Source organism: Chiloscyllium punctatum, chromosome 45, assembly GCF_047496795.1.
Source record: "Chiloscyllium punctatum isolate Juve2018m chromosome 45, sChiPun1.3, whole genome shotgun sequence".
Lineage (NCBI taxonomy): Eukaryota > Metazoa > Chordata > Chondrichthyes > Orectolobiformes > Hemiscylliidae > Chiloscyllium > Chiloscyllium punctatum.
This window is the reverse complement of record NC_092783.1, coordinates 17,153,316-17,167,956: the sequence shown is the minus strand read 5'-3', so window position 1 is coordinate 17,167,956 and position 14,641 is coordinate 17,153,316. Positions and strand designations below refer to the sequence as shown.

Genomic DNA, 14,641 nt, shown 5'->3' with positions numbered 1-14,641 from the left:
GTAGTGTGTATCAAGTGTATCTGGTGCTGAGAAAAAGCAATCCCATACCATATGGACTTTGTATGACTGTGTGAAATGGGTGAATCATTCAGCAAGTTTGCACCCCTTCCAAGTTATTTGACTTAACCATTACTGTATAGATACAGTGTTACTGGTTTTTCCCTCTGGAAAGTCAAAACTACCCCATTAAACTTTAGTAAAGGATAACAGAAACCTTGACTTCCCTGAGTGATGATTCAGTAGCATAGAGTCAATAGAGTTATCCATTACGGAAACAGACCCTTCAGTCCAACGAGTCCATATTCCCAAACCAAATTCATTCCACTTACCTGCATTTGGTCCCTATCCCTCCAAACCGCTCCTATTCATGTACTTATCCAAATGTCTTTTAAATGTTGCATCTAACACTTCCTCTGGCAGTTTGTTCCACACACGACTCACTCTCTGGGTGAAAATATTGCCCCATATGTCTTTTTAAAATTTTTCTCCTCTCATCTTAAAAATATTCCCCCTAGTTTTGAACTCCTGCACTCTAGGGAAAAAGCCTGTGCGACTCACCTGATCTATGCCCCCTGTGATTTCATAAGGCCACCCCTCAAACTCCTGTATTCTAGTATTACCTGCCTCTGGGAACAGATTGGAGCCCAGTCACTGACCTCCACTTTAATCTATAGAGGACAGACTCAAAGATTCATTGTCCTTTCAGAAGCTTGCTTCCCAATGAGTCAGAACCAGTTTTGTGTCAATTTGCAAATTGTCATCTTGCTTTTGGAACAGACAGTATTCCAAAACCCTTGAAACATCTCCAGTAAGACAGAGACATCCTGTGTGTAAGCAATGAAAATGATTTCAAAAACATCAAGCAAACAAGACAAGATTTGAAAGAGTTTCAATCCAGTCCCCTTCACTTGGCCATATACAACACTGGAATATATAATTTCTACATTACTAACTGTATATACATCCACGCTGAACTACCACTGTCGAAAAGATGGGATGAATGACTCAAACACATTGTCCTGAAGAAGGGCTTATGCCTGAAACGTCGATTCTCCTGCTCCTTGGATGCTGCCTGACCTGCTGTGCTTTTCCAGCAACACATTTTTCAGCTCAAAGACATTGTCTTCTGGATGAGGCAGTGTCTCCAGTAAAACAGGCACGATTTAAGAGCTAGAAAAAGTAATGGAGAAATAAGTGATAACTGGCTCAGTAACTCAGTGGAACAAGGGTGTGTAGTTCTCCTGTGATGCACGGAATAGGGTGAGTTTAATCAGCAATGCACTGTCATGTATAATGGCAGCCTTTTTGTAAAATGTGGAAGCAAGATTAAAACGGATTTTATTTAATTTTTTTTGAATTGAAAAACTGATTTAATTATTTTTCAGAGGAACATTAAATCTGAACAAGATTTGCCAATGTATTCATACTGTGGGAATATTGGCAAATAGTTCGTCTCGATTAAGATTGTCCTTCGTTAGAGGATAAACTGTTTCATGAGGTTGCTAAAAAATAACCTTCAGTATTTTTCACATAGTTCTTTTCTCTTTTCCTCCCTTTGTCCTTTGTCTATGTGTCATTCTCTTGTCACTTGCACCTTCTCCATTCTGTTACAGAGATTTCCATCAGCTTGCTTGCAGTGATACTTATTTTCTGTGGACTGGCCCTGGTGGCAGTTTTCCTCTTTGTGTTCTGGAAGCTCTGCTGGGTACCCTGGAAGAATAAGGTTCTCTCGAACACCTCCATTCCCGGAGACACAGCCAACATCACCAGCACCGAGCAAGACAAGGAGATGACGGACAAACCCAAAGAGTCCACATCCATGAGCTTCCTCGAGGCAGCCATGAAGATCAGTCACACATCACCAGATATCCCAGCAGAGGTTCAGATGTCCATGAGAGACCACATCCTGCGCCACACACGGATACAGAGGCAGACAACGGAGCCAACCTCTTCCTCCAGGTCAGTGTCTCAACTTTGGCACCAGAGGTGTACTGTGCATGCATATGTGCTGCCTTGCGTGCTTTTAAAAGCCAATCTCTGTTCAAGCAGAGTTTCTGTAAGCTTTAAACTGTTAATTATGTGTATAAAAAGGAAGCACTATGCCTAGAGGAATATTATTATTCTCCTGGTGTGCACTATGTCTCGATTGATTGTATGAAGTGGAATCAATCACTGGATATGTTTGCCAACCATCAGCACTGGAGATACTACAGAGCAGGTGGGCTGTGAAGGGGGTGCTGAAAGAATATCTGGGCCAGGCAAGAATTTGATTGTTCTCTATTTAAATTGGAACCAATTTTTAATAATTTGCCCTTTTTTTTAATATGGGAAAAGGGTAAATTGGCCCAAGGTGACTGTTTCATGTCTAATATGGGGAGAGGAATTCATAAGCTCTGAGAACATAAGGGAGTCAGCTGAAGATTTAAAAATGATCTATTGTAAAATGGATTCGAAGCAATCGTGAAGTGGTACGGTGGCTCAGTGGTTAGCACAGCACCAGGGTCCCAGGTTCAATCCCAGCCTTGGGTGACTGTCTGTGTGGAGTTTGCATAGTCTCCCTGTGTCTGTGTGAGTTGCCTCTGGGTGCTATGGTCATTCCAAAGATGTGCAGGTCAGGTGAATTGGCCATGCTAAATTGCCCATAGTGTTAGTCAGAGGGGGATGTGTTACTCTTCGGAGGGTCGGTTTGGGCTGAAGGGCCTGTTTCCACACCGTAGGTAATCTAATCATTTATGTTTATAATGTGGAGCACCAATTGCACGTTTGTTGAACACAGAGGAAGTAGATGCATGTTGACCCTCACAATTTATGAGACAACCCTCTGTCCACATTAAAGGATGATGTACATTCTAAGACAATATTAAACTCAGTGATCTGCTGGACAGAATGCTGCACTGTCTGTCTTACTTCCTTTAAAACAAAAAATGAAGGAAAGAATAAGCAATATAAGCAAGTTTAAGTATTTCATGTTGAAGGCAACTTACCACCATCCTTCTTAAGATCAGCCAGGGAGGGACAATAAATGCCAGCCCAGCCAGTGACATCCATGTCCCATGAGAGAACGAAAAAATATATTTCAAAGCTGTTGCAGTTACTTCATAATGGAATGACCTTTTGTTTCTCTCAATATTTGAAGGATTGGCTTCCCAATCTTTAATTTTTTTCTCATTAGAGATGTCTACACATTATTGCAATGGATAACCATTTTCCATTCTGTGCTGTCTGATGCTCTTTTCTTCAAAGGGTGTATGAATTCAAGACTGTTCTAACTTTCAGAACAGGTCAGGAGGGATCTGCTTCAACAGTGCCATCTATGGGTGCTGTACAGAACAGGAAGTAGTGTTTGGATATTTTGACCATGGAATTCGCAATCCCATTTAAGTCACTTTACCTGGGATCAGGTCAGCTATGTGACTGCCCGAAATCAAATGGCCCAGGTCCCAAAATGAGGGTGGGATGTTGGAATTCAACGATGACTGAGGAGGGAGGGCTAGGCTCAGGAACAGCAGACAGCGTTATTCTGTTTCCATGACCTCACAAAAATAAAACATTTTCCTGCCAATTTGTAGTCTTCCTTTCACCAGCTAGTTCACATAGACACAGCGAGGGTCTCACTCTGAACAGTTGTTCTGTAAAACTACTTCACATTCCTTTGTACCTCACTTATTTGCAGGTATAAGACTTGGCCTGATTTCAGGCTAGAACTTGGGGTTGACCAGCATAAGGTTCCAGTAAATATGGCAGGCGTACAGGTTCACCACACCATTTACAACTCCACTATTGGCGCATTAATGCCAGTTGAGTTAAAACTAGTTCTAAAATTAGTGAGGGAAGTGAAACTATTTCAGTCCATATATTGTTTTCAAAAAGACACCTACTCTTGAATTCAGTTGCACTCCAATAATCTTGTACTACACGGTACAAGGTGTCCAGCAGGGAACAGGCTTGTAAAAACAGACATGGCACAGGGTTAAACTGTGGTAATGGGTCTCTTCTACTTGGCTCCCCTCAAGCCCTGGAACTACTTTATCTGCACCATGGCCCACTTCTGCCTTTTTATGATTCATGGTTCAATTGTAAAAGGATAGGATTAATTCATCAAATGCTAATAGTTGAAAACTGATGTGAAAAGTAAGATCCTCAGCACACATCCATCCCGTGCACTGAGACAGTCAAAGCGCAGACCGAGAACGTTTCTCTGTCTGTTTAAAATGCAGGTGTGATCTATTCAGACTGAGCTGTCGATACACTGCTTCAGTTTGAAGCAAACACAAATCAAATTCTCCGCTGGGAGAATTCACAGCTTCCTGCATCAAGTTGCCCCACTGAAGTGTGTGTCATATGGTTGCTTGTCTTTCACCACAGATAAAATCTTCTATTTTATGGACAAAACTCGCAAAATTGTCCAGGCAGAAACATGATGCATTCAGTTTCTGAAGTTTACTTTAATTTTTAAAATTTCTGCACTCCTGGAATAGAATCTCTGCCTCAGGGTGGATATGGTTTGAACTGCAGCGTTTTCCTGGAGCTAACCATCATGTTACATCTCCAACATGAAGGGTGCTTCAGCAGGACAGAAATTCCCCAGTTCCCAACAGCATTCCAAGATACTGGAAACAGTGATTCAATTTTCAAGACCTGAGGATGGGGAATTTCAAGACTGGGGGCATATTTTTAAGGTGGGAAGAGAAGGATTTACAAAAAGACATGAGGGGTAAATGTTTTACACGGAGAATGGTTCGTGTGTGGAATGAACTTCCTGAGGAAATGGTGGCTATGGGTACAGTTACAACATTTAAAATATATTTGGTCAAGTACATGAGTAAGAATGGCTGGGAGGGATAGGGGCCAGGGGAAACATGTGGGGACTAGTTTAGTTGGGATTATATTCAGCATGGACTGCTTGGACCGAAGGGTCTTTTTCCATGCTGTATGACTCTGTGACTCTATGACTCTATTTTGGGATCTTCGAACAATGTCAGTGGAGATAATCATCAGGTCTGCAAAACATTTTTTTTTTGCCAAAGGATGAATGTATGAGATGAGTGGTAATGTTGCACAAAGGGAGGATATTCAGTTCCTCATAGATTACCTGTTATTTTTAATTCTGCTGCATAGTAAAGACTAAAGGTGAATCCTATCGGGCTCTGTGTAACATGGGCTATAGTAACGTGTATGGCACTATTGGGTGACAAGTGCAGTGAGGTCTATCTTGACGTTGAGATAATCTTTCTTCAACTTTTATGCTTTTCGCAAGTTGTGTGGCAAGATTCCTGCTAGATGGGGCAAGTTGCCAATATACGAGTATTAATCCTTATTCAGTGCCTTCTAAGTGCCACAACTCACATTCTAAGATTCAGACTCCCATCTTACTGAACTCACCAATCAAGCTTGACGTAGGGAAAACTTAACAAAAGAACCAGAGCAGAACCAGAGCTGGATTCAGCTCACTGCTTGCTCCAAATCAGTTCCATGTTGGAGACTAAGCACCACAATCAGCCTCGATGAATCCTTATGGTACAATTCCAATCTGCTGACAGGTTACTTCTGCACTTCAGTTCCGAATCAAAAGTCTGCTGACAACTATCAGTGTAATGCTGCAGCAAGGACACTGTGTGCTCAGGGACACATGTCCTGCTCATGTACTGGATCATCTCCGGCCTGTTCACTCACTCACTCTTATCCTACCTGAACCTTCACCACTTCCCTGCCTTGAATTATCTTGCCTTGCATGCTTGCTTCCTTAGATAGTGATACCAGACTCTTAATATTCCAATACCCGTGTCTTGCCATGCCATTTAGCATCGACACAATGCCAGGAAGCTTGGCATAGTTGTCTACAAGCCTCAGTCAAGACAAGGGAGATGGGGACCAGACACATTAGACCAAGGGCAGCTGCTAAGAGCAGTCCAGGCCATGGTCGTGGCAGTCAGAGTCAAGTCAGGGTCTTCTCCTCAGAAGGGATGAGGAGACAAACTATGGGCAGCACACCACCATCTTGAATCTTTCCTCCAAGCTGTGTACTGATGCCATAATGGAAGAGTGGCAAAAACTAAAGGAGATGAAAGTGGATAGTACAGCTGTTCCTGTTTGTGCAGGTGCCCTGAGTGAGTGAGTGGGCGTGCAGGGTTTGTGGTGTGGGGTATAAGGTGGCTGCCAGTGCCTGAGGGAAGATGTTGCAGGCAATAGTGGTAGGGCTTGAGCCTTGACGGGAGCTGGGTACAGTTGCAGTGAGTGTGAGGTATCGGAGAAAATATGGTAGACCTTATCTGGGTTGAATGGGGAGAAAGGGAGACTTCTTCTTAGCTAGCTGGGCATTCCTCCAGGTAGCTGAGATTGCACTGACCCACATGCCAACCTCAGAGGAGGATGCCACGGACTGGTGTTGACCTTTCTACTGCCAGTCCTGAGGGAGGAGGAAGTTCCTCCATTGCACTGCCTCAGCTGAGACCCTGACTTCAAAGTGGGCACTGATAGCCCCCATCTGCCATGTACAGGGTAACTGTCAGTAACAGTTCAGGGCAGCTCCAGGCTGACAATATTTGTCTGGATTCACAACAGACTATTACTGATGGCGCTGTCACCAGTGATGCTGCTGAATTCTGGGATATCTGCTGAGTGATGAGTTCTTCCAGGAACAGTAAGATGGGGCTGAAATTGGATATGAGAGATGCCTGAATTGATGAGGTAAACTTGTTAAGGTGGGGTGAGAAAACCCAGGAGGCTTTGTGGTGAGAAACCTTCAAAATAACCCAATGAAATCTGGTCTTGGCGAAAAATGTATTGGATTCTCTGCTTCAAAACCAGTTTCACTGCATCCTTTGTTGGGGGTCAGTGAAAAAAGAAATCTAATGAGTGGATCAGGGAATTGAGAGCATTTAAACCTTGTTTCATTGGATAAGGATGTGACATGACATAGTTCGAAAGCAGTTCATTATGTCACTTTTAACTTTGAATAATTCACAGTCTTTGTCCAGAGAGTGCTGATAATGTGGTACTAACTGCTACCTATGGTTGAGTCAAACCATAGATTTGACTCAACCATAGGTTTCTACATCACAATTGTAGAAAGCCTTGGTGAGACCATATCAAAAGTATTATGAATATCTTACAGCTATTTAAAGAAGGACATACTTAGAGGGAATGCAAGAAAGGTTCACCAGTCTGATTCATGGGATGGTGGGATTGTCCTACAAAGAAAGATTGAGGAATATGGGCATTTCTCCAGGTAGCTGAGATTGCACTGACCCACATGCCAACCTCAGAGGAGGATGCCACGGGACTGGTGTTGACCTTTCTACTGCCAGTCCTGAGGGAGGAGGAAGTTCCTCCATTGCACTGCCTCACCTGAGACCCTGAATTCCTAGGTCCGATAGAGTTTCAAAGAATGAGGGATAATATCAGTGAAAATTCTGACAGGGTAGATAGAATGATAAAATCATAGAATCATACAATGCAGAATGAATACAGAATACAGGCCCTTTTGCCCATTACTAAAAATATACTATCTCCACTTAGTCCCACTTTCCAGCACTAGACCCATTGCCCTAGATGCTATGTCACTTTTTAAAGATTGTGAGGTTTCCTGCCTTAACTACCCTTTCAGTGTGTTCCGGACTCCCACCGCCCTTTGAGTAAAACAGTCAATCCTCAAACCCCTGCTTGTCACATTAAAATTATGCCCCACTTAATATTGACCTTTTGACTAAGAGGAACAGATGCTTTCGGTTCACCCTTTCCATCACCCTCATAATCCTACACACCTCTATCAGGGGCCACCTCAACTTTCTCTGCTTCAAAGAGAACAGCCTAAGATTATCCAGCCTCTCTTCATCGCTGAAATGGTTCCTCCCCGGCAATATCCTGGTGAGCTTTCTTTGCTCCTGCTCCAGTCCAAAGAAACAGGAAGGACATTTTTCCTACCTCTGACATCAAGTATAAGGGGACACTGCCTCTGAATAAGAGGCAGAGCTTTTCTGATGAAGTTGAGAAGGATTCTCTTTTCTTATAGGTTAATAAATCTTTGAAATTCTCTGCACCACAGAGCTGGAGAGGCTCAAATATTGAGTACGTTTAAGACAAAGATTGAAAGATTTCTAGATATTAAAGAAATGCAGGAAAATGACATCAAGGTAGAAGAACTGCAATGATCTAATTGAACAGTAGAGTTAGGTTGAAGTGCTGAATTGATACCCTGTTCCTTTTCCTTCTGTTTCAGTGCCAACAGAAGCTCGGTAAACACATGGGCTGGGGGCAAGAATAGATAAGGTTGATAAAGTCACATGAAGAGTGGTGTAATGAAACTCATGTGGAACATAAATACCATCATAGTTATGCTAATGCTTTGTTCCTGGGCTGTAGATTCAATGGATGGATCTTACGTCATGCCTGTTCTCTCACTCCCAGCCAGAAAGTGAAGTGGGCTGACAACAATTTAATGCAGAAACACAAACTGCTGGTAAAGCTCAGCAGGTCTAGCAGCATCTGTGGAGAGAAGGCAGAGGTAACATTTTGAGTCTGAGTCAGGCAGCATGGTGGCTCTGTTGGTAGCATTGCTGCCTCATAGCACCAGGGACCTGAGCCTCAGCCTCATGTGACTGTCTGTTGCATGGGTTTCCTCTGGGTGCTCTAGTTTTCTCCCACAGTCCAAAGATATGCAGGCTAGGTGGATGAGCCATGGGGAATGCAGGGTTACAGGGATAGGGTAGCATGGTGGGATGCTCTTCAGAGAGTCTGGATAGGGCAAATGGTATGTTTTACACACTAATGATTCTATGACTACAGCAAAACTAATAGCAGCTAGGAAAACAAGTATTTATGTTGAAGATGAGGGTTGGTAGAGATGGATGGATAGGTGGAGACGGAGCCCAGACAGAGAGAGAGAGATGTGAAAGGAGTAGGCAGATGAGGGGATTACTGATAGTAGGTGAGGATGTAACAGAAGAATAAGAGATAATAAGAACAGAGAGTATAAAAGAATAAGTAAGCTGTACTAAAAGCAACCCATGTAATGTGAAAATCGCCCTGAGAGTGGGTGAGAATGGATTAGTTATGTTAAAAGTAGCCCATGTGTCGGCAGGATTGGGTGTGGAAGTGGGTTAAAAAGCAAACACAAGCCTTCAACAGCTCACAAAGCAGCAAGAAAACCAACTTTCATTTTCAACAGCATAAAAAATTTCAAATTAACATGGGCCAAATTAGTTCAGGGAGAAAGTGAGGACTGCAGATGCTGGAGATCAGAGCTGAAAATGTGTTGCTGGAAAAGCGCAGCAGGTCAGGCAGCATCCAAGGAGCAGGAGAGTCGACTTTGCAGGTATGAGCCCTTTTTCAGGAATGCTGAAGAAGGGCTCATGCCCGAAACGTCAATTCTCCTGCTCCTTGGATGCTGCCTGACCTGCTGCGCTTTTCCAGCCACACCTTTTCAGCCAAATCAGTTCAGGTCATTTTACTCTCCAAATGGTATTAGACTGGATCCTACCAAAATGAAAGAAACACAGAAGTTGCTTATGCCAGATGCAAAAATGATTTACAAAGGTGACTTGGCTTTCTCACCTTTCTGTAGCTATACATGTTTTGAATGTTGAAATCAAAGTGTCTTCACTTCGAGGTCTCCTTTGCAAAGATAGGCAATGCATGAAGTAGGAAGATCACCAGCATATTTTTCAATCCCTCAAAATGCTTTATCTTCCATGAACAGTACCAATCAAGTGAGTTGTTGAGAATTCCTGATGTGGACATCAATGGGTGTACCTGGCTAGTTCAGCTCATCCTGGGTCCAAAGGCTTTCATGTTAAACATGGGACACCAACATCTCCCATTGGTATGACCCATTTGCACCAACCACCTACATCTCACGTCAATGGAAATTTGTGTCCAACATGTGCCAACTTCTAAGAACCATCATGGCATGTCTCTAATATACTTACAGGATGTTTCTGGTCTTCGTTGATGCATTTCGGGCTGTACCAGTAACTCTCTTTGTAAAGTTGCAGCAAGGACACTGTGTACTCAGGAACATGCACCCAGATCCTGGACTGGACTAGGCTGCATCTCACTGTCACAGAGCTCACTCACTCTGAGCCTACCTGGACATTCACAACATTGCCCTGCCTTACCTTTGTATGTTTTGTTCCCTCAACCAGAAATCCCCGGCTTACCATACTGCTGTACTGCACATGGGAAAGGTGTTTTGAAACTTGAAAGGAGGCAGAAAAGATTTACAAGGATGTTGCCGAAGTTGGAGAGTTTGAGCTGTGGGGAGAGGCTAAATTGGCTGGGGCTATTTTCCCTGGCGTGTCAGAGGCTGAGGGGTGAGCTTGTGGAGGTTAATAAAATTATGAGGGGTATGGATAGGATAAAAAGACAAGGTCTTTTCCCCAGGGTAAGGGAGTCTAAAATCAGAGGGCACAGATTTAGGGTAAGAGGGGAAAGTTTTAAAAAAGACTGAAGGGGCAACTTTTTCATGCAGAGGGTGGTGCATGTATGGAATGAGCTGCTAGAGGAAGTGGTGGAGGCTGGTACAATTACAGTATTTAAAAGGCATCTGGAAAGGTATGGAAAGAGGATGGGTCACATATGGAAGATATGGAATCTCGGGAAATAGATGGTGACATTTTGAAAAATCTCCAAATTACTGAGGAGGAAGTGCTGGATGTCTGGAAATACATAAAAGTGAATAAATCCCCAGGACCTGATCAGATGTACCCGAGAACTCTGTGGGAGCTAGGGAAGTGATTGCTGGGATTCTTGCTGAGAAATCTGTATCATTGATAGTCACAGGTGAGGTGCTGGAAAATCGGAGGTTGGCTAACGTGGTGCCACTGTTTAAGAAGGGCCGTAAGGACAAGCCAGGAAACTATGGACCAGTGAGCCTGACGGCAGTGGTGGGCAAGTTGTTGGAGGGAATGCTGAGGAACGGGATGTACATATATTTGGAAAGGCAAGGACTGATTAGGGATAGTCAACATGGTTTTGTACATGGGAAATCATGTCTCACAAACTTGATTGAGTTTTTTGAAGTAACAAAGAGGATTGATGAGGGCAAAATGGTGGATGTATTCCATATGGACTTCAGTAAGGCATTTGACAAGGTTCCCCATGGGAGACTGATTAGCAAGGTTAGATCTCATGGAATACAGGGAGAATTAGCCATTTGGATACAGAACTGGCTCAAAGGTAGAAGACAGAGGGTGGTGGTGGAGGGTTTTTCAGACTGGAGGTCTGTGACCAGTGGAGTGCCACAAGGATCGATTCTGGGTCCACTACTTTGCATCCTTTATGTAAATGATTTGGACATGAACATTAGAAGTATAGTTAGTGAGTTTGCAGATGATACCAAAATTGGAGGTGTAGTGGACAGCGAAGAAGGTTACCTCAAATTACAACAGGATCTTGATCAGATGGGCCAATGGGCTGAGAAGTGGCAGATGGAGTTTAATTAGGTAAATGCAAGGGGAAGCAAATCTTATCCGGACTTATACACTTCATGGTAAGGTCCCAGAGAGTGTTGCTGAACAAAGGGACCTTGGAGTGCAGGTTCATAACTCCTTGAAAGTAGAGTCACAGGTAGATAGGATAGTGAAGAAGGCGTTCGGTATGCGTTACTTTATTGGTCAGACTATTGAGTACAGGAGTTGAGAGATCATTTTATGGCTGTACAGGACATTAGTTAGGCCAGTTTTGGAATATTGCATGCAATTCTAGTCTCCTTCCTATCGGAAGGATGTTGTGAAACTTGAAAGGGTTCAGAGAAGTTTTACAAGGATGTTGCCAGAGTTGGAGGATTTAAGCTATAGGGACAGGTTGAATAGGCTGGGGCTGTTTTCTCTGGAGTGTGGGAGGCTGAGGGGTGACCTTATAGAGGTTTATAAAATTATGAGGGGCATGGGTAGTGTTAATAGACAAAGTCTTTTCCCTGGGGTTGTGGAGTCCAGAACTAGAGGGCATAGGTTTAGAATGAGTGGAGAAAGATATGAGACCTAAGGGGCAACTTTTTCAAGCAGAGGGTGGTACATGTATGGAATGAGCTGCCAGAGGAAATGTTGGAGGCTGGCACAATTGCACATTTAAATGGCATCTGGGTGGGTATATGATTAGGAAGGACTTGGAGGGATACTGGCAGGTGGGCCTAAATTGGGTTGGGATATCTGGTCTGCATGGACGATTTGAGCCAAAGAGTCTGTTTCCGTGATTTACATCTCTACGACTGTATAAGTCAATGAAGATAGCCTTTATTGAAATGGTACTGATACAATAAGTCAAGGAGAGCCTCTGATAGCAGTCCAAGGGCTTAGGCATGGTCAGTCAACTATTTCGGGGTATTAGCGTCAAGATGCTTTCCACATCAGGAGTGAGGAGCTGAATAGAGCATTGAACATAGAACATCGAACAATACAGTGTAGAACAGGCCCTTTGACCCTCGATGTTATGCCAACCTGTGAATTATTCTAAGCCCATCCCCCTACACCATCCCATCATCATCCATGTGCTTATCCAAGGACTGTTTAAATACTCCTATTGTGGTTGAGTTAACTACATTGTCAGGTAGGGCATTCCATGCCCTTACCAATCTGAGTGAAGAACCTGCTTCTAACATCTGTCTTAAATCTATCCCCCCTCACTTTGCAGCTCTGTCCCCTCGTACAAGCCGATATCATCATCCTAGGAAAAAGACTCTCACTGTCGACCCTGTGTAATTCTCTGATCATCTTCAATGTTTCTATTAAATCCTCTCTTAGCCTTCTTCTTTCCAATGAGAACAGATCCAAGTCCCTCAGCCTTTCCTCATAAGATCTTCCCTCCAGACCAGGCAACATCCTGGTAAATTTGCTCTGCACCCTTTCCAATGCTTCTACATCCTTCCTGTAATGGGGTGACCAGAACTGTACACAATATTCCAAGTGAGGCTGCTGTAGTATTTTGTACAGTTGCAGCATGACATCACGGCTCGGGAACTCAATCCCTCTCCCAATAAAACCTAATACCCATGCGCCCTGTTAATAGCGCTATCACCTGGGTGGCAACTTTCAGGGATCTATGTACATAGAAACCAAGATCCCGCTACACATCCACCTTACCAATAACTTTTCCATTGACTCAGTATTCTGCCTTCCTCTTATTCTTCCCAAAGTGAATCACCTCACATTTATCTGCATTTGCCACCTCTCAGCCAATTCTGCAGTTTATCCAGGTCCCCCTGCAACCTGCAACATTCTTTCACACTGTCCACCACTCCACTGAGGTTAGTGTCAGGTAGCCCATCACCTTTCTTGACTCTTTCTGCTATAGTTATCACTTTTCCCCCCTTTAATTTTCTCACCTGTCACTCAGTATGCACATCTGCTGTTTAGTTTGTCACATCTATGATCTCCATCTCATCCCAATGAAGAGTATCCAATAAGATGCCCCTCTGCTTGCCCTGGACTTCTACATAATCGGACAGTAACCTGTATGAGATGATACTCCTGAACATTTAATCATAGGATCCTTACACTGTGGAAACAGGCCCTTCGGCCCAGCAAGCCCACACCAACCTTCTGAAGGCTATCCCACCCAGACCCATTCCCCTATCTAAATTTACTCCTGACTAATGCACCTAAACTACACATCCCTGAACACTATGGGCAACTTAGCATGGCCCAGTCACCCAACCTGGACATCTTTGGATTGTAGGGGAAAAGCCATAGTACCTGGAGGAAATCCACACAGACACGGGGAGAATGTGCAAATGCCACGCAATGTGTTACCCGAGGCTGGAATCAAACCCAGGTCCCTGGCGCTGTGAGGCAGCAGTGCTAACCACTGAGCTACTATGCCGCCTGTGTGGTATAGAACATAAACTGTCCTCTGCTCTCTGTCTCTGAACAGCTGGTCAAGCTCAATTAACAGCTTGGAAAGATTAAAAAGATAAATGAGAAGTATATAAAATGTACTTAGGGATCTGGGAGACAGCCAGCTTTATAGATGGCACAAGCTGTGCTTGTTGGCTATCTGAGCCAATCAGTTGCATGGTGAACCAACATAAACACTTTAAGCTTTATGCAGTCTGCACTCATTTCTGCACCGTGGCCTTAGCATCGATTCAGGGCAACCTTGTTAAATGCGAAACTTGAATTCCAATTTGAAGGTTGAAAATGTCTGCACCCCTCTGAAAGTGGATATTTTAATCCAATCAAAATTTAATGTATCTTTCAGGATCTCAGGACAGAAACTAGTTTCTACAGTGTTTACTGTAAAAGGGAAAGAGACTCAGTTCAGGGTGTGATGTCTTGTCCAAACCAAAGATTACTCAGGATTTTTCTCAAACATATGAGCCATCCATATGAAATGGAAGTCCCTTGTAATTGCTAAAGCAGAGTCTGACTAGAAACTGAGCAGTGTAAAGCCCAGAGTCTAAGGTCCACTGCTATAAAGGGAGGAAGATGTTACTGTTGATATTTCTGTGGGACCCGAGGGAGCCAAGATGGGACTGTTTGAGGACTCACACGATGGTGGCTACAATTAAGGCAGAAGGCTGGAAAGAATGAGCTGCCTGTGAAGGCTAACAGGTTCTGACTCACAGCCTAAACATAACCAATAGAAAATATGAGAAATAATCAGAAATCTGGACCTAGGAGCTTGCTCTGGTGGTGCTACTCACCTC

At 43.6% G+C, this 14,641-nt stretch overlaps 1 protein-coding gene across 2 annotated transcripts in view; it reads left to right on the top strand.

The window, feature by feature from the left end:
- The window catches only part of LOC140467191 (synaptotagmin-6-like), a 294,594-nt gene that overhangs the window by 142,595 nt on the left and 137,358 nt on the right, over positions 1–14,641 (top strand). For both annotated transcript variants that reach the window (XM_072563374.1, XM_072563373.1), the window contains exon 2: positions 1,614–1,959. In XM_072563374.1, coding sequence (XP_072419475.1) covers positions 1,614–1,959 — 346 coding nt within the window. The remainder of the gene's footprint in view (positions 1–1,613; positions 1,960–14,641) is intronic.